General features: G+C 37.1%; 3 protein-coding genes and 1 long non-coding RNA gene across 9 annotated transcripts in view; 2 read left to right on the top strand and 2 right to left on the bottom strand.

The window, feature by feature from the left end:
• Positions 1-398: 398 nt before the first annotated feature.
• Positions 399-10,922, bottom strand: LOC135217332 (phenazine biosynthesis-like domain-containing protein). 4 transcript variants are annotated; one of them, XM_064253136.1, is made up of 7 exons: positions 10,795-10,922; positions 7,644-7,737; positions 4,173-4,389; positions 3,484-3,724; positions 3,157-3,374; positions 2,722-2,784; positions 399-2,484 (listed from the first exon to the last, which is right to left on the bottom strand). In XM_064253136.1, the coding sequence occupies exons 2-7, from the start codon at positions 7,725-7,727 to the stop codon at positions 2,372-2,374; spliced, it is 936 nt and encodes a 311-aa protein (XP_064109206.1). In that variant the 5' UTR covers positions 7,728-7,737; positions 10,795-10,922; the 3' UTR covers positions 399-2,371. The 4 variants fall into 4 exon arrangements, with proteins under 4 accessions (XP_064109206.1, XP_064109205.1, XP_064109208.1 ...); XM_064253135.1 differs by lacking the exon at positions 10,795-10,922 and adding an exon at positions 10,457-10,565; XM_064253138.1 differs by lacking the exon at positions 10,795-10,922 and adding an exon at positions 10,127-10,224.
• On the top strand, positions 10,560-11,486 carry LOC135217333 (D-erythrulose reductase-like). Its single transcript, XM_064253139.1, has one exon. The coding sequence runs from the start codon at positions 10,560-10,562 to the stop codon at positions 11,289-11,291; it is 732 nt and encodes a 243-aa protein (XP_064109209.1). The 3' UTR covers positions 11,292-11,486.
• A 1,208-nt stretch (positions 11,487-12,694) lies between these two features.
• LOC135217297 (uncharacterized) overlaps positions 12,695-27,132 on the top strand; it is an 83,497-nt gene continuing 69,059 nt past the window's right edge. Inside the window, exon 1 of one of the 3 annotated variants that reach the window (XM_064253055.1) lies at positions 12,695-12,848. The gene's annotated coding sequence lies outside the window, so the exon portion shown is untranslated. Of the gene's footprint in view, positions 12,849-13,291; positions 13,447-27,132 lie in introns of those variants that run through there. The other 2 variants (XM_064253053.1, XM_064253052.1) reach the window with 2 other exon arrangements.
• On the bottom strand, positions 23,895-24,802 carry LOC135217775 (uncharacterized). Its single transcript, XR_010315190.1, has 4 exons — positions 24,749-24,802; positions 24,523-24,618; positions 24,303-24,396; positions 23,895-24,198 (listed from the first exon to the last, which is right to left on the bottom strand). It is a non-coding gene; the product is annotated as an uncharacterized LOC135217775 (long non-coding RNA).

Genomic DNA, 27,132 nt, shown 5'->3' with positions numbered 1-27,132 from the left:
CAAAAACATAAATAAAAGGATACAAGCAAGGCTGTTGATATAGTGCTTAGAAAATTTCAACCGGGAAGAATTTTTATTTCTTAATCCATAAAGCTGTGCTAAGGCTTTTTGGTAAGAGTTTTGGTCTTACTTTTACGCATAATCTTACAAATACAGGTTAAATGACAACAGAAGCTGTTATATAGTCTTTGATGAATACTGAACACAAAAAATTAGTTTAATTATTCTCATTATAATAGAAACCAGATATGAGATTTCATATATTAACAGTTAATACACAAAATACAAACCGTTACATATTACAATGGCCTGCTGATGAACGTATCGCATACATCCTAGTATATATATATATATATATATATATATATATATATATATATATATATATATATATATATATATATATATATATTTATAATGTGTGCGCGTCTAAGTATATATACTTACTATGAGATTCAGGGCCTCTGTAACACGGTTTTTTGGATTTTACTCCTTATCAAAGCATCGGATGTAGCTGAAAGTTGACATATGTTTAATTTACAACTACACGCAAATTTTGTCAGCATTATCAATAACCTAAACCCGATAGTTTTAATTTTTATAAAGTAAAAATGATCTAGCCGACGCCATGGCCAATGATTGCGAGCCAAGAGTCGAAAAACATTCATTACGTAAGCAAGGTAAACATCGTTTTACGAAATGTTGCCCCACCCATCCACCAGACAGAAACCCATTCACCTTATTCCATCGGCTCTGAAACCCATAGTAATCAAGAATGGCTAAAAGGATTTGGAATTGTCCCCGTGGTTGCAAAACTGCATTTGTCTTACGACTTGCAACTTTATACAGTCAAGAAAAAGCCCGTGGCCATACTTACTATAGCCTGAATAGGTAATTAGTCAGTTTCTAGTTTAAATCCAATGTTTATGGTCTGATTTGTATTTAGCGTAATGTGATTATAATACTTGTAATCTCATTCAGGATTTTGAACATTTCCATTAACTATTCACTATGCCACCAAGAGAGAGAGAGAGAGAGAGAGAGAGAGAGAGAGAGAGAGAGAGAGAGAGAGAGAGAGAGAGAGATTGTATGTAAACAGTATTTATATAACTATTTTTGTTAAAATAAGATTTTTATCCAAAGTAAAAACAAGCTTATATGTGCTAAAATCTCCAGCAGACCAACGGATCATCCGATATAATTTTTTCTTCTTCTTCTTTAGTCTGTACGACCATGTTGGATATAAAGACTTATGAATGGCGGAACGATACATAGATGTGGGTGGGGTATCTGTGCTAGCGTAGTAATACTACTGTAGCATTAGTGCCGCAAAATTAGTAATAGTAGCAATTACATGAATTAAACGTTTAGCACTTCTTACAACTACTCGAGAAATAAGTTTTTATAGCCAGAAGTTAGATTTTCTAATACAACAATGTCCATGATAGCCTTCAGTGTTATCCTGAATTATAAAGAGGCCAAAGTGGGTGGAGCCTCATGAAGTCATCATTCTGACGATAATTATTGGTGAAGGTTTAAAGCCAAAATACGGTACCGTCTATTTTTTTTCTTTTTTTAGTAAATAGGTAGATAGCCGATAAATAAAAATTGCTTGACATTGGATTTAGCAGTTATCAAATCAAGCTTGTCTACTATGTCTTTGAAAATTACCAACTATTCCCTACATCTTGTCAATCTGATTGTGACCTATAAAGTAGATTATAATTTCTTAGGACACTTATTTTGGGAGTTAGGCTGATAATCAAAGTGTTTTTGTATTTATTAACATATTTTGTTGGTTTGGCCATTATGACAATTATCAGTAGAGAGGATTCAGAGTTCATAAAGGTGTACTGCTTTGCTTGTATTTAAATTTTTGTCATTGTTGCCAGAGGTATAGCCTTCGTTACGTATAGCCAATCATCCATCGAGAGAGAGGGAAGAAATGCTGTCATAAGTTACGTAACGAGTACGTTCGAAACCTTACCTCTGAGTAAGTTGGCCCGTCTTAAAAAAAAAGTCACTTTTACATTATAAGTACCAAATTTATTCAACCTACGTAATGCAGAATACAGTCAAAATTTATGTGTAGATATAATGTGTATTCTGAATAAGCGTTATATCTATGGAATGCATAAATAAAAAGTTATTGCCAAAAAACCGTGTTACAGAAGCCCTGAATCTCATAGTAGTTGTGTGACGACAATTTTTACATCATAGATTGTTTATCAAAGTAAACACAACTGAAACAAGCTTAGCAACGCGATATTTTACTTAAAACGCCATTCCAGTAAACGTGCCTTCAACCTCTGAGTCAGCATCCTTCAAACGACTCGCAGAAAGTCCTCCATTAGTATCTTTCAGAAGTCTTTCAGATATTTATGGATCCTTGAATGACGGTAGTGGCTCTTCCCGCCAGGTCGACTCGACCGTCACTCCGAGTCGTAACTTCCAAGTCTCCGCCTCTGGGGGAACACTGCCGACCTACAAGGGAATAGGAAAGTACAGATAATCTGTTCTGAACTTAGGTGCTAATTTATTCTTTACGTTAATTTCCGTTACTTACAGAAAAGGAGAAAAAACCCAGGAAATTTTGCTAACTGAACCATCATTTGATGCATGTAAAAGTCTCTCATTGCTGCTACAGCTAACCTCTTAATGAATTTACCAGACTTTTTTCATTCAATTATTCATTTTTACCATCAAGTTCAATTCACTCACATTTAAGCGTAGTTATTCCAAGTTCCTCAGACCAGTAGGGAGCCAAGACAGTGTGAGCACCTCCTGAAAGAGAGGAATTAAAGTCATGGTTATAGGACTATACCCACTAACGTATAGTCCTGTAGCTTAAAATATATTTTTTCAAGGGGTTACGACTACGGTTTACGTTTATTTGTCAGTTTTAACGGTTGGTGGTCTTTGAGCTAAGTTTGGATGCAGTCAATATGTTTTTATCGTCGATAGTTGGTTGGTCTAGACAAATAATACTAATATATATATAATAATAATAATAATTAGCGTCAATGATGTTGACAACTTGCAGCATTTTAGTCAAACAAGTTTACCTGATACAATCTTAGGGACAAGAGACGTTATCATATAAGTCCATTGTAAATAACAGTCTGTCGCATGTAACAAAGTTTAAAGAACTATTACCTGTCACCGGATCCTCTGGTATACCATTCCAAGGAGCGAAGTAGCGAGATAGAACATGGTATTCCTTGTTAGCTTGTTCTTCGTTAGTTGTCGCTTTCTCTTCTTCTTCTTCCAAAGGTAGTCGTCCTCTGAGAGTCACCACGACTCCCTTGATCACGGTACCGTCATGGAGGCTCATCAAGAGACCAGTGTCGGGGCATAGGCTCTCTAGGTCCTTCCTGAGGAGAGAAGTTTCTCATGATGCGGGAAATGTCATTTTCTTCAAGATATACTTGGTGGTTGTACCAATCTCTCCCCTCTATATCTATGCTCAGCATCATTTCTTACCTCGTACAAGAGTCAGCCAAACGAATCAGCAGCTTCTTCGTTTCGTGTGAAATCTTGAGTTCCTTCAAGGGCAAATTATCATTCGCTATGGCCTTCACCAGCCCGGCCAAGTCAGCCTTGAGAGTAGGATGGAGTTCGCATGGAGGATTTTTTGGGAAATCTAGTACGATCTTTTCTCCGGACCTTCTTGCTAGCAGAACTCCGCTTTTTGTTTCGAATTCGATTTGCTTGTTGGTGTTGCCTGTGGATGTTGTTTTCGCAATTCACTTATTAATACCGAGGTTTGTATATCATATCCAATAGACAAAAATGAACTCATTATTGAAAAAAACTGTATCTCAGTATCCCATTAAAATGAAGAGCGGTATGGTGAAACGGTATTGCCATTTATGAGAGAGAGAGAGAGAGAGAGAGAGAGAGAGAGAGAGAGAGAGAGAGAGAGAGAGAGAGAGAGAGAGAGAGAGAGAGAGAGAGAGAGAGAGAGAGAGAGAAACTCAAACCAGAAAGTAAGAGTCGAAGTCCAGAAACAAAGAATTAGAATTTCCTGAAAATATGAGCTTCTTTCAGTTACCTAATTCCATTCGAAAATAATTAGCCTTTTTATTTAGTTCACGATGCGAATATTTGGAGAGAGAGAGAGAGAGAGAGAGAGAGAGAGAGAGAGAGAGAGAGAGAGAGTCTACACCTACCAAGATGGCGGAAGAGCACATGGGCTGTGGCCAGGGTGGCGTGACCACACAGAGGCACTTCATTCGTAGGAGTGAACCATCTCAGAGAGAATCGACTGTTTTCAGCCCAGCGCAGATTCTCATCTGTTTTCGCAGATCCATTCACAGGAATCACGTAAGCTGTCTCGGACAAGTTCAGTTCCCCGGCTATGTTCTGGAGAACCGAGTCTTGAAGAGTCTGTCGATCAAAGAAGGGTTTATTGGTTGGGCATTTCAGCAAGAACCTATATGCTGACATAAGGACAGCCTGATGTGGAAACAAACAATATAAGGGAATTCCCAACAGAATCCAAAAGATAAAGCACTTCAAACATTCAAATAATAATAACGAAACTTTGACACGCCGTCATTGGATATAAGAAAAATCATTCATTTTTATTTGGCTTGTGGTCAAAGAGTAATCAATGTTAGGTGAAATAAATTATGAAGTTTGGATCTACGGTTGTAGCTGAGCATGGTGAACTTTCTAAAAAGGCCGAATTACCAACTTTCTTTAACGTAAACTAAAATAAATTCCATAATTAACCTGTGTGCCTGTCTATATCTTATTGCCGAAGAAGTTATAGGTAAAAAAAAATGAACATTAATATTTTATGACAGATGCGTTATAGGAGTAATAAGGTTCATCAATGATGTCCATATTTTCGTTTCTAATTAATGGCAGCATTTGTTGTAAACAATTTAAAACTAAATCGTAGATGATAAGACTGTTATGAGAATGGAACTCCTGGTACACATCGGGATAGCTTTTATTACAAATCACAAAAAACACAAAAGGAGATAAACCATTAGGCTATAGCTCAAAATATAAAGACTGTTGTACTTATCTAACAAATGTGTAACTAAAGCGAGTTAAGGATTTTGAACATTGCAGTGAGAGTGGACTTAACAAACAATATACAAGTCGTTAAAAATAAACTTTCATTCACCATCGTGAATTTGTCATTTTCAATACTAAGGATCTATGTACGATAACTCTAGTACCACTTACTATGAGATTCAGGGCCTCTGGAACACGGTTTTTTCGCAATAACTTTTTATCTATGCATTTCATAAATATAACCCTTATTCAGAATACACATTATATGTACACATAAATTTTGACCACATTCTGCATTACGTAGGTTGAATAAATTTGGTACTTATAATGTAAAAGTTACTTTTTTGAAGACGGGCCAACTTACTCAAAGAAAAGGTTCCGAACGCACTCGTTACGTAACTTATGACAGCATTTCTTTCTTCTTTCTCGATTGATGATTGGCTATACGTAACGAAGGCTAGACCTCTGGCAACAATGACATAAAAATTTAAATACAAGCAAAGCAGTGCACCTTTATGAACTCTGAAACCTCTCCACTGATAATTGTCATAATGAACAAACCAACAAAATATGTTAATAAATACAAAAACACTTCGATAAATAGTCTAACTCCCAAAATAAGTGTCTTAAAGAATTACAGTCTACTTTATAGGTCACAATCAGATTGACAAGATGTAGGGAATAGTTGGTAATTTTCAAAAACATACTAGTAGACAAGCATGATTTGATAATTGCTATATCCAATGTCAAGCAATTTGTATTTATTAGCTATCTACCTATTTACTGAAAAAATAGCCGGTACCGTATTTTGGCTTTAAACCTTCACCAATAATTATCGTCAGAATGATGACTTCATGAGGCTCCACCCAATTTGGCCTCGTTATAATTCTGGATAACACTGGAGGCTATCATGGGCATTGTTGGATTAGAAAATTTAACTTCTGGCTATGAAAACTCATTTCTCGAGTAGTTGTAAGAAGTGCTAAATGATCCTCAAGGATCCCAGCAGTTGGCCTAAACGTTTAATTCATGTATGTTACTGCTATTACTACTGTTGCTGCACTACTGTTACAGTAGTATTACTACGCTAGCACAGATACCCCACCCACTTCTATGTATCGTTCCGCCATTCATAAAGTCTTTATATCCAACATGGCCTAAAGAAGAAGAAAAAAAATTGTATCGGATGATCCGTTGGTCTGCTGGAGATTTTAGCAAATATAAGCTTGTATTTACTTTGGATAAAAATCTTATTTTAACAAAAATAGTTATATAAAGACTGTTTACATACAATCTCTCTCTTTCTCTCTCTCTTGGTGGCATATTGAATAGTTAATGGAAATGTTCCAAATCCTGAATGACATTACAAGTATTAAAATCACGTTATGATAAATACAAATCAGACCATAAACATCGGAATTAAACTAGAAACTGAACAATTACCTATTCAGGCTGTAGTATGTATGTCCACGGGCTTTCTCTTGACTGTATAAAGTTGCAAATCTTAAGACAAATGCAGTTTTGCAACCACAGGGACAATTCCAAATCCTGTTAGCCATTCTTGAATGCTATGGGTTTCAGAACCGATGGAACAAGGTGAATGAATTTCTGTCTGGTGGATGGGCGGGGCAACATTTCGTAAAAGGGTGTTTACCTTGCTTACGTAATGAATGTTTTTCGACTCTTGGCTCGTAATCATTGGCCATGGCGTCGGCTAGAGCATTTTTACTCTATAAAAATTAAAACTATCGGGTTTAGGTTATTGAAAATGCTGACAAAATTTGTGTGTGGTTGTAAAATATACATATGTCAACTTTCAGCTACATCCGATGCTTTGATAAGGAGCAAAGTCCAAAAAACCGTGTTACAGAGGCCCTGAATCTCATAGTAGTCTTGGGTAAATAAGTTGAATAAAATTAACCCTTCAATATATCTTAAATCTTTGAAATCTGTTGATCAAAATTCCCAAACTTCCCATCTAAGTTTGAAAACAAAGATCTCGTAACTAACACGGTCAAAAGTAGTATTAAATTCAAGGCCAGTTACACGAAACTTCAAGACTTACGAGTCTGTCTATGAATTTCTATAAAACACTGGAAATGAAAAAAAGTGCATCAGAAACACCCATGCCTTCGAAAAAACAAAACTGTTAATAAACAATGGAACAGATTATCATTTTCAGCATAGGTCTTCAAATGCCCGAACGCTTTAAAGGAAACTGGTGGTTATCAACGGACTACTCCCAAACTTAGGAAATGGAGTGGTATTATCCATGTGGAAAAAGAACCTCCTTCTAGCTACTTCTCGAAAAGAAAAAAGAAAAAACGTGTAACATAGAAGCTAAACTATGAGCATTCTTCATAAAGAAGAGGAAAAATATCATGTAGGTCTACACTTCCATAAGCTCCAAGTTAAAGCAAAACATTATCAAAACGTAGGACTAAATTATAGGCAGATCATCTTCAGGAAAACATTCCATAAAGTTAGTTTCTCGTTCCTCTGCTTACTGTCACAGCAAAAATGCACTTTGTCCTCTTCAAACTGAGTGATAAAGGCAATGAGGCAAAATGGCTGGTGAAAAGAAAAAGAAGAAAAGAGAGGGAGAGACAGACCTGGGAGAGAGGAACCACCGCAGCAGGATTCCCAGTGAAAGGCTTCTGTGCAAAGGCATCAACTGTGAAGATGCTCAGCTTCATTCTTCCTTTCCTATGGAAAAAAAAAAATTTTTTTTGTATCATTTATGTTGAAAATTACTACCAAATAAATTCGCTCAAACTCTGAGACAGATAATCAGTTGCGCAGGAATTCTATTGGTATGTCCAAGAAAATAATAAAAAAACATATTTACATATATAAAACACCTCTATCATTTAGGCCACACACACACAAAAGAAGAAAATGGAAAAACTAGATAAACGATTCACTGTTCCTAGAGTCACATGCGGATTTCAAGTATTTTTTTTAAAACATTGATTGACTGATATATGTATATATATATATATATATATATATATATATATATATATATATATATAAGTGTGTGTGTGTGTGTGTACATATATGTATATTTGTATATATGTATATGTATATATATATATATATATATATATATATATTAATTATAACATCTGAAATCATCATTCATAGCCAGAAATAATTTTGAGTAAAGCACCATCAATACATCTCCGAAAGTAAAACGACTCACTGAGCAAGAGCCCTGCCGATGTAGCGTTTGATATGCACTCCCCATTCATTATTGTATGTAAAATATGGACTCCCCTTGAATTATTTGCACTCCAGTCATTACTATACATATAATTCCCACTCCCCTCCCACCCGTTAATTCATACACTATTATGTACTCTGCATTCTATAGTTGCTTTCATACGTAGGGTTTAGACATAATTGTATACTTGTTTATATATTCTCCTTATCATCCTTTTTTATGTATTGTTATTTTTTATATCCTGCTTAAATGCATGTAGTTACTTATGGTTATCGACGAAAAAGACCGTCGAAGATGTAAGTGTATATGTATTTTACTATTCCTTATCTAACGGGGAACAATATAAAGTAAGAAAATCCATTTGACCAATACCTTCCAAGTCGCAATCATACATTTTTTCAAGCTTGCAGCGTCTCTTCCACTCTCCCTCTGTTCGTCTGCTTTCTCCTTTCAGGCTAACCCCGCTTTATGCATTCTTTTAACAGCGTTCAATGGCATACGCGCGCGCGCGCGTTAACAAACTCTTCCGATTTTCGATGAAAAAAGTTTCCTTAGTAACTAGCAAAAACAAAGCTTTTTCGAGATGTAGAAACTCCTGACTTGCTCAAGAGACATGGTGAGTACTACCTACTGGGCGTTGGAGTGAATATTAAAGGCATGAACAACACGCAACAACAGCTAATGACATTAGTATACTTACAATTCACATAGAAACTAGGGGAGTGCTTATTATACAGAGGGAGTGTTTATTGCACGTATAATATGGACTGGGGGAGTGAAAATCATAGTTTAGCAATGAATGGGGAGTTACTTTTATACGTATAATAATGACTGTGGAGTCCAAATTCAACGGAGTGCAAATGTGACATGTGACACCCGGCGTAAGTTCATTCTAAAATTCAACCCAAAAATTGATTTATAAAAACAAACTTTCGTCATATGATGACAAAATTAATCATTAACGATCACAACACTTTAGGAACCTCTCTGTCCAGAGGAAAATTTGCGACATTTTCTGCTTGTGACGTTATTATGTCTTACCTACCATTTATTTGCAAGAAAATATATATATTTTTTTTTAATTTTAACAACTATTCAGTTAGGTTACAACACGCACACAGAAAGGCTTACGCGCACACACACATATATAATATATTCATTCAAGAACTGAGAGACGCCAGACTAACTGCGTTCTATTCAGTAATGCCGTAAACAAAACCGTAGGTAGCCAGAGGTCTGTTTTTTTTATGAAAAACATACTATTACCATACTAATTCTCGATAACAGCAATGTGTCCATTCAGTATGTGCCCTTAAGAGAAAGATGTAAATTTGCCCTTCCCTAACAACCCCCCTCCAATATTATATATATATATATATATATCTATATATATATATATATTATATATATTAATATATTATTCTATTTTCAAATCCCGATAACATGAGCTAAAGGGGGATTCAGTAGAACCTTATCAAGAAATTATCCCTCGTGCCAGTATAAGGAAAAAAAAAAAATGTGAGAAAGCCGTGTGTTTGGGGTGTTATAATGCTCGAAAAAACTAAGTTTTCTATAGTGCCTAACGCAAATATTCGTTTAGTTGTGGCTACATCTCAGAACTATACTTACTTGGTAAGCCAGTGTTTTAGTGGAATTTAAGATGAAGGCTTATAAAATACTCTTGGCTGTTGTTGATAAGCAAAATATGCAGCATCACGGGGCAGCCCGAGATCACACGAGAGGTCTCTGGAAACCTAACCTCGTTACTATAACACCAAGGGATTGATTCACTGTGTAAATAAACTGTAAAATTGTAGTCGGACGACTTTAAGATACTAAATATCCTTTTGAGGACAGTGTAAAAGGCACCTGCTGACTACGGCGGATATGGCGAAGAATGTGACTTGTATCCAAGGAGAGGGCCTGTAGTACCTAGCTATCCCAAGTTCACGTCAGTCTGTTTCTAACTCGTTTCCATCAAGGTCGTTTAGCTTATTAATATGGTATTGCTAGATGAATTACCTTGGTGGACAAGAGAAACATTTTCATGGTGAAAAATTAATTGGCAGAGAATTGGGCAAAAGTACTTTTCTTCAATAAACGTCGCAAGAGTTCATTAGAAAAGTCTAGCCAGTCGCCAAATTAAAACTCTCGCTAAAATCGTTAACTTGTTCGTGCTCGAATGCTATCAGCTGTTACCAATGCGGATTGAGGAGTTGGGAGCTTCCTTCTCCGTCAGTCGTCGGGCGGTGTGACTCTTGTTTTGGCCGTGTTTTCGAGAATTTCATTGCTTGTATATACAATGGGAAAATTCACAGGAAAAAGGGCCTTAGTGACCGGGGCTGGAGCAGGCATCGGCCGAGCGCTTGCCATCAAGTTAGTGGAAATGGGAGCAGAAGTTTTTGCTTTGAGCAAGACGGCTGCCAATCTGGAGAGCTTGAAAGCAGAATGCCCTGCTTTGACAACCGTTTGTGTGGATTTATCTGACTGGACTGCTACACGAGAAACTGTAAAGAAACTAACACCAATCCACCTACTTATCAATAATGCTGCGGCTGCTGTGCTGGACCCTTTCCTCACGGCAACTCCGGAAAGCTTCGACAAACTGTTTAACATCAACGTGAAGGCCATGATGAACGTGTCGCAAGTAGTGGCGGGAGATTTGATCGTGCGCGAACAGCGTGGGTCGATTGTCAATGTCTCCTCTCAAGCCGGGCAACGCGCCCTTCGGGACCACACCGTTTATTGCTCTACCAAGGGAGCTGTAGACATGATGACGAAGGTAATGGCTCTAGAATTAGCCCCGAAAGGAGTGCGTGTCAACGCGGTGTCGCCAACGGTAGTCATGACGGATATGGGACGCATAGGATGGTCAGATCCCGCGAAGGCTGGTCCCATGTTGGCCAGGATTCCTCAGGGAAGATTTGCAGAAGTGGACGACGTGGTGAATGCCATCATATATCTTCTGTCCGACGAAAGTGATATGGTGAATGGACATCTGCTGCCCGTAGATGGAGGGTTTTTAGCAGCTTAATTTATGTAAATGTCACGATAGATTTGTTATTTACGGAAATCACTGCCGCATAGCTTCCGTTGTTTTTATCCATTTCGAAAATAAACATACTTGGATTATGTATTAGCCCATATTAGTGGTTAACTAAAAAACCGCGAGTCTAATTAGAAAGAATTTAAATATATGTTATGTTACTTTAGTAAATATTGACTTACACTGTGTTTGTATTTTCCTTATTTAATATTTTTATTAGAATTCTATGCTTAGCTAAATGAGATCCAAAGTGAACAAGGAAACTCTCTCCTTTGTAAACTGACATAGTATCTTGCTGACACCAAATGACGACTTTGCAGAGAAATGTATAACAGTATATGCTAATTCTGATTAAGAGCTGATATCGTTGTTAAATGGATAAATCAAATCGTTTTGTGGTTTGATGTATTCTCGTATTTTCTTGCTGTTATTGTAAAAATAATCTTTTCTGGAATAGTCCACTTGTTCACTTAATGAAACTGCTCTTGGGTTGAATAATCGATCTGCAGATTTATGTTTTTACAAACATCTCCAAAAGAGAAGCTCATTAGATCTTCAACGTAATATGTTGCCTTGTTTAGACCTATATTGCCAAGAAATCAGAATATATTTTTATAGCAATAGCCAGCTGGCTGCCAATCCCAAAATATAAAAGCAGATGGCTCCAGATACCTCATAGATAACACAGTTTACAAATGATCTTACTTAACGGTCTAACTAGGGCACCTTTGTACATCTGTTAACGGTATTTTCTAGACGGTTCCCTGGGCGAACTGGCTAGAGCAGTGTGGTTAATTATCAACTATGACGAACAGCTCGGCGGCTCTTCCCCATAATACCACACAGCTCACGCACTGGAACGTTCTGCAACAGTCACCCCAAGATTGTGCCATGTAGTACATATAGTACATTCCACATCATAAAAGCTACTTTTTTGCAGAGTCGAAGATAATATGAAAGATTTGAATTTGCACTATTCGTGAATGCAAAATAAATAAATAAAAAAGCTAATACTTACTGTAGAATTTTGTCTGAAACTTTTTTTACATGAATGCACAACAATAAAATGCAAATGCATATCTTATTAAACAGCAAAATTATGCTATCAAGCAGTTTTAACAACAAAATAAAGCTGACATATAATCACATATTTTACACCATATAGTGTATCACCAGCGAAGCTTTTCAATCTTCATATTCTTGCACAAGCTTTATTTCATTACAAAATTTTCTTATAACCCACTGTTTTCACTGGCTGGCCATATAAATATATGCTACATGTTCCTCGAACAACTCCCATATACAAACTGCCGCTATGTAAACTATTTTTTGTCAAGAATTCTTTGTAGGTTCACATGCTTGCCTTCAAGCTAGGCCTCAGACCTCAGTAAGGTATCGTGGTGTTTAGTAGGAACTTGGGTATTAGTAACATAATCATTATGTGGTAACAAAGTTGAACGCTAAACAATTACTGTCTGCTATATGCTGATTTAGCATTTTCACAGATGACTATGAGTCCAACCAGGGTTTGATGCAAGAGTTCATGTAAGTAATGTTTCATATTTAGACTATTAAAAAATATTTATTTGATTTTTTTTTTGCTGTCATCTATCCATATGCGGAAGTACCAAAAACATGTTTAGATTGTCTTATTCCATCGTCAACGGAATTTAAACAGAATTCTACTTTACTTCGTTAGTAAATACTGTCACCGTGCACTTTGATAATACGAGCTTCAGAAAATGAAATACGTAAACTGTCAAAAGAGCGCATACGTATTTGCTTACCTTTCTTTTGGCTGGATGCTATGGACTCTTCTCAATAGATATTCATAATTCAAGTATTGTAAATAGTAGAGTGTCATGTATTTGTGTGATGAACTGTTTAACATTAAAATATTAAGACTCTTATATTTAATTCTATGTATTATCATGGAAGTTTTTTTATAAATTAATATTTTGAAATACTGAAATAAATGTTTATAAATAAAATAAACAGTTCTTTGGTACTCGCATTGGTTTGTTTACATTGTGAATTACTACGTGTTTGGAAGAGGAAAAAATGAAACTTCCTCATCGGAGAGTCATCTAAAGCTTCTCAGAAGTAAACTTACACATGAATGATAACTTCCATAAGTGAAGTTGTGAGTGTAATTGAAAATTTTGTGAAAGTAATGTGTAGTATTAAGTAAGGCAGCCTGTAAACTTAGGAAGGTTGTACCCGCCAAATCCGCCTTGCGCTTAAACGTAGGGCTATCCCATGTTACGTTTAGCTACTTTAGCTTTTACCTATCATTAATTTAATTAAAACAACCATATTTTACAGGGCTCTTTTGTTTTGAAATAAGAGGCCCGTGCCTTGTTAATATGGCTCTACCTAATAGTAAACTATGATAAATCTGTAGAATAGAAGGTGCTAACTTTTATTTGGCCTTTCGACTTAGGGCTAGGAGGGTTAGGCTAAAGTAGGTACTAGGTAGTAGTCTGGTACGTAACTAGAGTACTTAGCTATATAATATAGCTATAGGTATATGTCAGATTTACTAGGCTCGAGCTAGTAGCTACTACTGTTTACGTTATTATACCTAGGTAGCTCAATACCTAGCTACTCAAGTCTAGCGGCTAGCTAGGTACTAGGTATACTCTGTTTTTTTTCATCTGTCCATCCGCCAGTGGTGTTTTTGTATGGTAACACTGCGTCTCGGGCTTTAAATAGTCACGCTACGTGTAAGTTTTAGGTATATAAAAGGATATCTGGTTGTACATTTGCAACTGAAAAGTGTTTTAATAATTACTGTATGCGAATTACACCGTTAATATTCGAAATAGGATATTGTTATTATTGTCGAATGTAAGCTGCCTTTCCGGGGTGGCGAATGGAACAGCCAGACGCAAATTCCATCAAACAGATGCTAAACCAAGTTACGTCATATCGTATCTGGCTGAAACGCACTTTATAAAAATTAACAGTACATACTGATATACTTACGTATAATGAAGTAATACGTTGACATCCTTGCCGTACGAACAGCGAGAAGAAGCAATTAAAATTTTCCCAGCCACTTAGCGGTCCTGGCTGTTCCATTCGCCACCCCGAAAAGGGAGCTTACATTCAACAATAATAACAATAACCTATTTCGAATAGTTAATGGTGTAATTCGCATACAGTAAATTATTAAAACACTTTTCAGTTGCAAATGTACACCCCAGAATAGCCTTTTGATATACCTAAAAACTTACACGTAGCGTGACTATTTAAAGCCCGAGACGCAGTGTTACCATACAAAAACCCCACAGCCGGATGGACAGATGAAAAAAAACAGAGTATAGTAGTAACCATAACTTTGATTTGGTAGTTAAAACTGACTTCAATTCTTTGATTCGTATTTTTCTTACTGGTTCGTCAAGGCTATCGTTCATGTTAAATTCTGTATCTGTAGCTTTACCAATATTTTTGGTACATATTGTTTGTTCCTCTCCCCTCATGTCGAAGTTATGCAGGACACCAGTCGGGAAATTGGGAGACAATCAAAACAAATGTAAAGCACTAGCCTAGGAGACCTACTAGGGTAAACAACCGCAGATGATCCATCGTCATTGCGCTGGCCAGGCCTTATTCACTCGATATTTAATTGCTGAAACAAGAATACAATTACAACTTTAAGCATACCATTCAAAAGATTGAAGTTTCGTCAACATAATGTAATATATGAAAGCCCCATACGAACTAAAATAAGCATGTGAACTCTTCGTAAAATATGTTTTCAAGGCAGTTTTGAAATCCAATATGGCGGCAATCGCGTGGCTAGCCGTTCTAACCAGAGACAATCCACCATCTTTCCCAGCCTTCCCAGCACTCATTTGAACAATGTTAGCGTAGTATATACTATGTAACGTTTGTTGATCTTACTCAAGATTGCAGTTGTAATCAGCACAATAAAACTACATTTTGTCGCCTATAGGGTAAACAACCGCATGGACTGGCCCAACACACCGACAGTCATGGCATGCCACCCTCTGAAAAAGTACTTATAGCGCATCCTGACACCGGAGATGGGCATCATTCGCTACTTGTTATTGGTGAGAGACGGAGCTAAAGACCTCTACTCTCCTTTTGAAGTAAGTATTTTCTCCAAAGTTAGTAATTAAGGTCAAATTTAAAGCTTTATACAGAGGGTAGTGAAAAGGGTGGCCAACGCAGTGCAGATTTCACCAAAACGCTTTCAAAACTTTTACTTACGCTTAAATATCTTAGAAGATTGATGCCATCTCGATGTTTGTGGAGTCGCTTGTGTCAACAAACTTCCCATTTCCTGTGATAAATCCGCACACCACTTGTACCCATAGACGCTGGGACACTTTCATCCCAACAATCGGAACACGGTCACTGGCCACAACATTTTTAAGGAAACTACTGTTTTGGTAGAAGAAGACGACGAAGCGTTCGCTAGATAATTATTTAAATAAATAGTAAAACATCAATATTTTACATATTTATGATGATTAATTTGAAAATATTCGTTATTGAAAAGTAACTCGATTCTGACTCAAATTTAAGTAATTATTTTTCGGAATTAGAACTTTCTTTTAAGTCCTGTATGATGACGTCACGACATCTTGACTTTCGTACCTATTGTAAATGAATTGCTATACTCAACTTTCTTGCAGAACAGTTTACCAGTTATTCATGCAGATTGTTATCAGCTATTCATGTAATTGTTATAATCGTAATGCGCATACATATCTTTATTATTTACTTTTTGGATATATGAAGATGTTTGCTGCCAGATTACCGCCGTAGTGCGACACATTCGCTTTCGGTCCCTGGGCCTCTGTCTGTTTTAGCACCATAAGAAATTAATGGGGCCGAATTTGCAGTGACCAGAAATTTGTTAAAAGAGGAAAGTTAGCATTGAGGGGCATATGTTTTAATTGAGAAAAATACAAATTTATACAATAGCTAGCGTGTAAAAAATACTTGATTGCAAAAAACTTGATTGACAACTAAGCAGCATACCTACTATGGGTTCAGAGACAGTGCAAGCATGATTTTTGGCAATATTTCTGTAACGAACACTCGTATCAGAACAAGATTTTGCTATAGTGTATTACACCCAGTGCCGTAATTACCGCCGTAGTGTGATGCATTCGCTTTCGGTCCCTGGGCCTCTGTCTGTTTTAGCACCATAAGAAATTAATGGGGCCGAATTTGCAATGACCAGAAATTGTTAAAAGAGGAAAGTTAGCATTGAGGGGCATATGTTTTGATTGAGAAAAATACAAATTTATACAATAGCTAGCTTGTAAAAAATACTTGATTGCAAAAAACTTGATTGACAACTAAGCAGCATACCTACTATGGGTTCAGAGACAGTGCAAGCATGTTTTTTGGCAATATTTCTGTAACGAACACTCGTATCAGAACACTTGTAAAGAATAACGACACTTGTCCTTGTACCAAGAGACAAAAACTCCATTATCCAGAAATGGATACGAACACGCATAAGAAGCTCCACCTACCCTCTCCCCCACCTCCACCGCCACCCCTGTCCTACTTCCTTCCTTCACCTTCCTTTCTCTCTCTCTGTGTTACCAATTGGTATGTGTTCACCCTCCAAACTGGGCATAAGACTTACACAAAATGTGGAAATTGGTGAAATTAGCCTATGTATTGAAAGTATATATACATAAATATTAAAGCAATTATATCATTATTGCATTACTATGACAACTAGAATTCATGGAAACAGTTTATATTAATGCATCGGCGTATGTGTAAAGCTCCACTAATGTGGCAACAATGAATTTGCCATTCTTAGCATGCAAACATTAAAGGTTACATTTATTTCTGGCATAGTTATTAAAAAAAATCAAAATACTAATAAGTATAGACATAAATCAATGAAAAGTACTAGCAAAAAACAAAAAAACAAAAAAAACATTATAATCCAGTTATCCGTCGTTTGCTCCGCGATGAATTTGGTTGCAAAAAAGGGATAATAGACATGAATTAAATAAACATTTTGAAATAACAAAGTAAAGTTGAACTAAATAATGAGTAAAGTAAACAATTAAGGGAATAAAACTTTGCAGTGTCGTCGTCTGCTGCTCGTAACTGTGTTTGTGGAGTGAGCACTTAGGAACCAGGAACAGCTACGTGGTTCAAGTGCTATGTGGAGTGAATTAAGACCAAAATGTGTATAATAACAATCAAATTAGCACTGTGGAGTTTCAGTTGTGATGGCAGTAAGGATAAAACCACCGATTACAAGGTAAAAATGAATTGAGTTCAAACCATGACCCCGGGAATAACAAGTTTCATACTTTCACTAATATAGGCAACAAAATGTTGTTTTATTGTGCTGATTACAACTGCAATCTTTAGTAAGATCAATAAACGTTACATATATACGCTAACATTGTTCAAATGAGTGCTGGGAAGGCTGGGAAAGATGGTGGACAGTCTGTGACTAGACCGGCCAGCCACATGATCGCCGCCATATTGGATTTCAAAACTGCCTTGAAAACTTATTTTACGAAGAGTGTCACATGCTTATTTTAGTTTTATGGGGCTTTCATATACTATCACGTTATGTTGACGAAACTTCAATCTTTTGAATGGTATGCTTAAAGTTGTAATTGTATTCTTGTTTCACCAATTAAATATCGAGTGAATAAGACCCGGCCAGCGTGATGATGGGGATCGTCCGTGATTGTTTACCCTATTAGTGAAAGTATGAAACTTTTTATTCCCGGGGTCATGGTTTTGAACTGAATTCATTTTTACCTTGTAATCGGTGGTTTTATCCTCACTGCCATCACAACTTATTTTATTGTAATTACGTATATACATTTTGGTCTTAATTCACTCCAAATTGCACTTGAACCATGTTGCTGTTCCTGGTTCCTAAGCACTCACTCTGCAAACACAGTTTCAAGCAGCAGATGACTACATGTTTATGAGGTGCAAAGCTTTATTCCCTTAATTGTTTACTTTACTCATTATTTAGTTTAAGGGTAGGCACTTCCTTTGAGAAGTGATTTTTTTTTTTTTTTTTTTTTTTGCTAAAAGTCTTCCTTTGGCCTAGCAGAATGCTGTGGTACATGTTACTAACTCATAATAGTAATAATATCTCTTAGTAAATTATAATACATGTGGAATTCATCTGCCGCCTCTGTAGCGTTCCCCCCGTGGGGCGTCAACCACCACCCTCTCATTATTTATATATCCAATATAATTTCTACGTCTAAAGTCTAATTTCCATGGTCTACCTCGCAAAAATAAGTCAAAGTCATTTTCTATGATACTCTCATAAGGAAGAATGGGTTTTGGGGGTACTATGATATAAAATTTTTCTTTTTTTAGTTCTTCAGAGAAAACTTCCTATTTCTCCGCTTTTGTTTTTTTTTTTGCAAAATGGGTGTCATTTATTTGCACGTTTAGCTTTTATGCCTTATATAATATGATTTTTGAGGCTTTCAAGTGACATAATATCCACAAAATGTCAGAAGGATTTTTCTCCAAACAGAAGGATCAAATTTAGGCAAATTTTTCTTTCTTCCTAATCATCGATCTGTCCTTGGAGTTTCTGCAAAAGTTGTTGCTCGTTGTTTTCAGGTTACGTACTTATTTACTGTTCGATTTTGATAATTTTTTGTATGCATGTTTCAGGTGGATATACAAAAACATTTATGGACGGAATTCTCTCTTAAGAACAATAGTTTTTTTGCCTGAACCTAAGATTCTTCATTCCTCGGGGTGCTGAATTTCACGTTTTTCTTTATAAAATCATATATTTTCACTGTAGAATCATAGAAATCACAGAGAATATGTGTCATTATAGTAGTAATAATGTCTGAAAATTTCATGAGCCTGTCTTGATTAGATCATTTTTGGCAACTTTTTTTTACAATTATCAGGCTTCAAAGGCGGTGACAACCCTTAACTTTACTTCAAAATGTTTATTTAATTCATGTTTATTATCCCTTTTTTGCAACTAAATTAACCCCCAAAAATTACAGATATTTCTGAAGTAGGAGCAGACAACGGCAAAAAGAATCATCGTTGCCAATCTAGTGGAGCTTCACACATTCGCCGATGCATGTACAAACTGTTTCCATGAATTCTAGTTGTCATAGTAATGCAGTAATGATAAAATTGCTGTAATGTGTATATATATACTACAAATAGATACACTAATTTCACTTATTTCCCCAGTTTTGTGTAAGTCTTATAGCCAGTTTGGTGGGTAAACACATACCAATTGACAACACTAATAAACAATAGAAGAGCGCAAAACGCCGCAAAGAATGCTGTAGTTCCCTTTGATAAGTACTGGGTAGAGGTAGGGTTTACGATTGTTTTGATGAAAGTGCTTCAGCATCTATGGGTACAAGTGGTGTGCGGATTTAGCACAGGAAATGGGAAGTTTGTTGACACAAGTGACTTCGCAAACATCGAGATGGCGTCAGTCTTCGAAATATTTGGAGTTGTAAGTAAAAACTTCAAAAGCGATTTGGGGTAGTGTGCTCTGTGTTAGCCACACTTTTCATTACCCTCTGTTTAAATCTTAAAATATGGCCTTGATTTTTAACTTTGGAGGAAATACTTGCTTCGAAAGGAGAGTAGAGATCTTGAGCTCCTAATATTACCACCAACAACTCATGACTGATGACCATCTCCGGTGTCAGGACGTGTTAAAGTACTTTTTCGGAGGGTGGCCATAACCACAGTAGTCGGTGAGTTGCCGACTACCATGGTTGTGGCCACCCTCCAAAAAAGTACTTTAACATGTCCTGACACCGGAGATGGTCATCAGTCATGAGTTGTTGGTGGTGATAACAGGACCTCAACACCTCTACTCTCCTTTCAAAGTAAGTATTTTCTCCAAAGTTAGAAATTAAGGCCATATTTTAAGATTTAGACAGAGGGTAATGAAAAGTGTGGCCAACGCAGTGCACACTACCCCAAATCGCTTTAAAAATTTTTACTTACGATTATAAAAGTTTAGAAGATTGACGCCATCTCATTGTTTGCGGAGTCGCTTGTGTCAACAAACTTCCTATTTCCTGTGATAAATCCGCACACCACTTGTACCCATAGACGCTGGGGCACTTTTATCACAACGATCGTAAACCCGACCTCTAACCAGTACTTATCTAAGGGAACTATGGCATTCTTTGCGGCATTTTGCGCTCTTCAATTGTTTATCAGTGTTGTCAATTGGTATGTGGTTACCCTCCAAACTGGGTATAAAACTTACACAAAACTGGGGAAATAAGTGAAATTAGCATATCTATTTGTTGTATATATACATATTACAGCAATTTTATCATTACTGCATTACTTTGACAACTAGAATTCATGGAAACAGTTTGTAAATGCCTCGGCGTATGTGTGAAGCTCCTCTAGATTGGCAAGGATGAGTCTTTTTGTCGTTGTCTGCTCGCACTTCAGAAATATCTGTAATTTTTTTAGGTTAATTTGGTTGCAAAAAAGGGATAATAGACATGAATTAAATAAACATTTTGAAGTAAAGTTAAACTAAGTAATGAGTAAAGTAAACAATTAAGGGAACAAATCTTTGCACCTCATAAACAGTGTAGTCGTCTGCTGCTCGTAACTGTGTTTTTGGAGTGAGTGCTTAGGAACCAGGAACAGCAACTTGGTTCAAGTGCAATTTGGATTGAATTAAGACCAAAATGTGTATAATTACAATCAAATAAGCACTGTGGAGTTAAAGTTGTGGTGGCAGTAAGGATAAAACCACCGATTATAAGGTAAAAATGAATTCAGTTCAAACCATGATCCTGGGAATAAAAAGTTTCATACTTTCACTATTATAGGCAACAAAATGTTGTTTTATTGTGCTGATTACAACTGCAATCTTGAGTAAGATCAATAAATGTTACATATATACGCTAACATTGTTCAAATGAGTGCTGGGAAGGCTGGGAAAGATGGTGGATTGTTTGTGGTTAGAACGGCCAGCCACGCGATTGCCGCCATATTGGATTTCAAAACTGCCTTGAAAACATATTTTACAAAGAGCTCACATGCTTATTTTAGTTTGTATGGGGCTTTCATATAGTATCACATTAGTATGTTGACAAAACTTCAATCTTTTGAATGGTATGATTAAAGTTGTAATTGTATATTCTTGTTTCACCAGTTAAATATCGAGTAAATAAGGCCTGGCCAACGTGATGACGATGGATCGTCTGCGGTTGTTTACCCTAGTAATTCATGCATACCACTAGCTTAGTAACAACCACCAAAAAAATTTGAGGCATTGAATAACATATAGCTTCAATAGTGACAGGGATGCTTGTAATCTAACTTAATATTTCCCTGGCATACCTAATTTAACTGACCAGGTCCTTACCTGCTGGGGGCTTCATAAATCACCAACCCTGGATCCCCCACCTAAGGTGACGTAGGGCCCCTTAAAACTAATAGTGGCAAAAAACTAATAGTGGCAGAATAAAATTCGGGGTGCATCCAAACCTAATCTAACTATGGGTCCCATTCAGGACACCCCCACCTAGCTTGATGCAGAGCACCATAAGTCATTAAAGTGAAATATTGAAACTTATCTCTACCTAACCTTGTGCACCTAGTCCTAACTAGCCTAATACAGGCAGTCCCCGGGTTACGACGGGGGTTCCGTTCTTGAGGCGCGTCGTAAGCCGAAAATCGTCGTAAGCCGGAACGACACTTGGAAATATGCCTTAAACTAAGAAAAAGTTAGAGAGACCTTACCTGTGTGACATGCAAGTATTGCATGATGTGTAGTGTGGTTATTTCAATGGCAAAGGATGGTTCTTGAAGGTATAATTCTTTATTAAACTCTTGTGACACTATAAAGCACAATGTACTACACTTAATCCTTAGGTTAGATTATACACTAAACACTATTATGCACTGTACACTACGTAGTATGTAATCCTTTGGTAGATCCTGGAGTACACTAAAATCCCAGTCTGGTAGCTCTGGAAGGTAAAAGTATAACACAATTAGTACAAAATACTACACAAAGTCCTGAATGCAATATGTAAATTATAGATATCAAGAGTAAAAGAGTTAATGTATGTTAACCTTAATTCCTTAACTTTTAGTAATTCCTTACTTTGAGTTATATCAAGAGTAAAAAAGTTAATGTATGTGAATTAATTCCTTACTTTTAGTTTAAAGTTGTCATGCTATGTAACCCTGGATGCACAAAGTCTTATGTGGCCCCATAGCCTACTCATTCAGGGGGGTTCTGGAATGTACAAAAAATAATTAGTATGTCAGTAAGTACTCTATGCATAGTAAGTTACATACAGTAATATGCACCATACAGTGGTTTAATATCACATATATAACATGTATAAAACTTAGTTAATGTATGTTAATTAATTCCTTACCTTTAGTTTAAAGTTGTCGTGCTATGTAAACCCCTGGATGCACAAAGTCTTATGTGGCCCCATAGCCTACATCATTCAGGGGGTTCTGGAATGTACAAAAAATAATTTTGTCAGTAACGTACTCTATGCATAGTAAGTTTACATACAGTAATATGCACCATACAGTGGTTTAATATCAACTGGTATGCATATTGTAAATGATTGGTCTACACCCCCTGTTCAGCAGGGAGTGTACAGTATGTAATTCCATGAGGGACCTTGATCACTTATTCCCATGTGAGAGATCTTGGTCACTTTTTTTAGTATGTACGTATAAAACTTACTTAAGTATGTTTACTATATGTATAATTCCTTACCTTTAGTACGTAGTACATAAGTTTACAGTTGTCGTGCTATGTTATGTAGTAACCCTGGACAAAGTTTTATGTGGCCCCATAGCCTGCATCATGGAGGGGGTGGGGGGTCCTGGTTTTCTGGAATGTACCAAAAAAGTATCAAAGTTAAGTCATGCATGTATGTTTAGTAAAAAAAAAGTTACATACAGTAACCATACGTACAGTTGGTTTATAACATGTTTATGTACATAATCAAACTTGGTTGGAAATTCCTGTAAAAAAAAGTTATGTACGTATGTAATACTACTGTATGTAAAAACCTTACTGTTCATACTTTGTTACACTACATGTTACATGTGATAACGTATACTTTCCTGAAGGTTTTTTTTCCATCCAAAAATGGTGCTTCTACTTGTAGTTATCCTTGATGACACTTGTAGTAATTTGTTAGTAACAACCTGGAGTTGTGTGAAAAATGTTGGTTCTGGAAGGAAAAAGTAACAAAATTAGTGTACAAAATATACACTACAGAAAGTTGTGAATGCAATATGTTAATTACTGTAGATATATCAAGAGTACTAAAAGAGTTAATGTATGTTAATTAATTCCTTACTTTTAGTTTAAAGTTGTCGTTCAATGTAACCCTGGATGGACAAAGTCTTATGTGGCCCCATAGCCTACATCATTCAGGGGACTCTGGAATGTACAAAAAATAATTTTGTCAGTAAGTCCTCTATGCAGAGTAAGTTAACTACAGTAATATGCACCATACAGTGGTTTAATATCACATATAACATGTACGTTAGTATAAAACTTAATTTAGAAATTCCTTACATAACTTACCAACTTTTAGTGAGTCTCAAAGCTGTTACCTAGGTTGTGGGAGATGGAGTGGAGGTGTAGAGCATTCATGATAAGGATGCATTCCAAACCTAACTTCAGTGTGCTTTATCACAGATAACAGGCTAGGATGATGGGCAGTCTGGAATGAAGAATTAATATTAAAGGACAGTATGTAACCACTTAGGTGTACAAAATTTATTGTTCGTATGCAAACATTAAACACAACTGAGAATTCCTTACCTTCAGCAAAATGAAGACATGTAGGCTATGTAGAGGTCTGGTTTATGTAAGTCACAGGTGCATGCCAGTCTGGAATGATAATGTAATACATATGATTATAGTATGTATGTTACATACATAACATGGTTATTACATATGTAATATTAAAACATTAATAAAAAAAATGTCCTTACCAAATTCTAGTGGTTGGCTTGCTTACTGGGATGGGCATATGGTAGATGAGTGGGTGGCTGGGCTATGGAGTAGGATGGGCAGGTGCTTGGGAGTCTGGAATGATAAAAAATATATAAAATGATAGAGTTACTACTGTAACTACTGCACGTGTTATTACTGTTTGACATATGTAGTGTGTAATACGTATGTACAACTATAAAAAATGAAGAATTCTTTTACCTGAAGGAATGGGAGAGGTGATACTACTCGTATCAACTGATTTGGGCTCTGGAGAGGTGATACTACTCGTATCAACTGATGAGGGAACATCTAGATCTGGAAAGAATGATAGGGTACAATAAAAATAAATATAAGGTGGATGTAATTGTCGCATATTGTACACTTTTAATAAAATTTCTATTAGCATTATAAAACATTTTATACAAATTTGTTAAGGATTCCTTACCTGATGAATAGGGCGAGGCATCAAAACCATGGAAAGGCTCAGGGTCATCTGGGTCACTGTCACTATCAAAGGGGTCTGAAATGAAAAAAAAAAAATAATAAGGTTATGCACATCAAACACATTGTACCACTATGTAAGTTAGTGTACGTATGTATGTAGGGTGTAAACAATTTCCAACATGAAAATGAGAAAATGAAATTGCTTACCTGATTGTACACGTACAGGTGGGCGGGCTGCTACAGAGGGTCCAGGTACAGGGGGGATCATGGAACTGTCACAGGTAGTACAGGGAGATCTGGAACTGTCACAGGTAGTACAGGGAGATCTGGAACTGTCACGGTTAGTACAGGGGGATCTGGAACTGTCACCACTTCTGCATAAAATTACAAATGATAAAAATATGAAGTTACAATTTACTCTTACATTTAGTTGTTACATTAAAAATTAACACATTTTAATATGTACACTATGTAAAACACATAAATTAGTAAAACAGTTCAGAATTCCTTACCAGGACTAGGAGTGGGAGGTGGTGGTACTGGAGACTTGTGAAAGAAAGTGTCAAGCCTGGACTGCACACTTCTCTTCGTCTGCTTCTCCTTCAGGGTCTCCTTGTAGAAAGTCACCAAATCCATGATTCCTCTCTTGATTTTGTCAAACCTAGCAACGTTAGGGTTCTCTGCCTCAAAAGAAGCCAAGGCTCTCTCCAGATGAGTAAAACCCTCTGACAAGCCTTTCACAGTTAATGACCTGGGTTTTGGCTCTGGTGCCGCCTCCTCTTCCTCAATCATTTGTTGTTCAAGTTCAAGTAAGTCCTCTGCAGACAATTCCTCTCCATGGGAAGCCAGCAGCTCTGTTTACATCATCAGGTTCAAGATCTAGTTTCAGCCTCTTGCTTAGCCCTACGATCTTCCTCGTCACAGTCTCGACGTCTTCTGCCTGGTCAAAGCCTTCAAAACTGTGCACAAACTGTGGACACAGTTTCTTTCCAGGCCCCATTTAAAGTGGTCGTCTTCACCTCGTCCCAAGCACTTGCAATATTTTTCACTGCATCAGCAATGTGTAGCCCTTCCAGAATTGCTTCAGTGTCAACTCCTTGTTAGCTTCTATGGCCCTCAAAGCAAAACGTATGGTCCTTCTAAGGTAGTAAGCCTTGAATTAAAAGATATTTACTCCCATGGTTCCAATTGGCTGTATCAGCGATGTGGTATTGGGTGGGAGGTACACCACCATCACTTAGGATGCATGTCGCTCAAATTTGAAGGGTGACCAGGGCATTGTCCAGGACTAAGAGGGCCTTAAAAGGCAGACCCTTCGAAGTCAAATACCGCTCCACTGCTGGCACGAAATGGTCATTGAACCAATCTTCGAAGACCATTAAGGTAAACCCAAGCCTTCTTGTTTGATTTCCAAATCACAGGAGTTGACTCTTGAAAATGCCCTTGAATGCCCTGGGATTCTCGGCCAAATACACCAGCAAGGGCTTCAGTTTCAAATCGCCACTTGCATTGGACCCAAACAGCAAAAGATCCGTTCGCTCCTTTCCAGCTTTATGGCCAGGTGCTGACTTCTCCTCCTTGGAAAGGTACGTTCGATTTGGCATTCTTTCCAAAATAATCCAGTCCCTCTTCATCCACATTAAAGACTTGGTCAGCCGTGTAACCACCATCCTTAATTATCTCAGCCAAACCACCTGGAAAACTTTCTGCTGCTTGGCTATCAGCACTAGCAGCTTCACCTTGCAGCTTCACATTATGCAAATTTGCACGAGCCTTAAAACGGTTAAACCAACCTCTACTCGCGGAAAATTCACCACCACCAGCACTGCCTTCGCCAAACTTTTTCACTACTGCCTCATGCAGCGCTCTAGCCTTTTCCTGGATCACACTTAAGCTCACCGGAACACGTCGCTGGTTCTGGTCCTCCAGCCAGATCATGAGCAATTTCTCCATTTCAACAATGCTCTGGCTACGTTGCTTCTCGTTTATCACCGTTTTACTTCATCGGTGCAGCATCCTTAACATGCTTCAGATACGTTCCTTGTCCTTCACAATGGTTACCACCGTGGTCCTGCTCAAGCCTAAAGAACGGCCTATTTCGGTGTTAGTTTCTCCCTTCTCCGAACGCTTTACCACGTCATATTTGACCTCCATCGTGATGACCTTCCTCTTCTTGGATGAACTATCATCGGAGGAAGTACTTTGGCGTTTAGGAGCCATTGTAAATTTGCGAAAATGGCAAGGATTTCAGCAACGTCTTAGCACACAACTGACTGAACTTCAGGCAGACACGCGATTGAAGTGGCGTCCTTTCGTATTGTTACGCTTGGCGTCCTCGACCGTCCGAGGTCGTTGTTCGTCAATTTACCATACAGTTTAATAGCG

The sequence above is a fragment of the Macrobrachium nipponense genome, chromosome 7, assembly GCF_015104395.2.
Source record: "Macrobrachium nipponense isolate FS-2020 chromosome 7, ASM1510439v2, whole genome shotgun sequence".
Taxonomy (NCBI): Eukaryota; Metazoa; Arthropoda; class Malacostraca; order Decapoda; family Palaemonidae; genus Macrobrachium; species Macrobrachium nipponense.
Note: the sequence above shows the minus strand (reverse complement) of the source record. Positions and strands in the feature narration are given on the sequence as shown.

Bases quoted from the DNA above. Each gene is read 5' to 3' on its own strand.
- LOC135217332 (XM_064253135.1), bottom strand. From the start codon at position 10,545: ATGAAATTCTCGAAAACACGGCCAAAACAAGAGTCACACCGCCCGACG. The intron at 2,785-3,156 runs GTAATAGTTCTT...CCTCTCTTTCAG, and splicing joins ACCAGAGGATCCGGTGACAG to GAGGTGCTCACACTGTCTTG. The intron at 2,485-2,721 runs GTGAGTGAATTG...ATTCCCTTGTAG, and splicing joins TGGAATAACTACGCTTAAAT to GTCGGCAGTGTTCCCCCAGA.
- LOC135217333 (XM_064253139.1), top strand. From the start codon at position 10,560: ATGGGAAAATTCACAGGAAAAAGGGCCTTAGTGACCGGGGCTGGAGCA.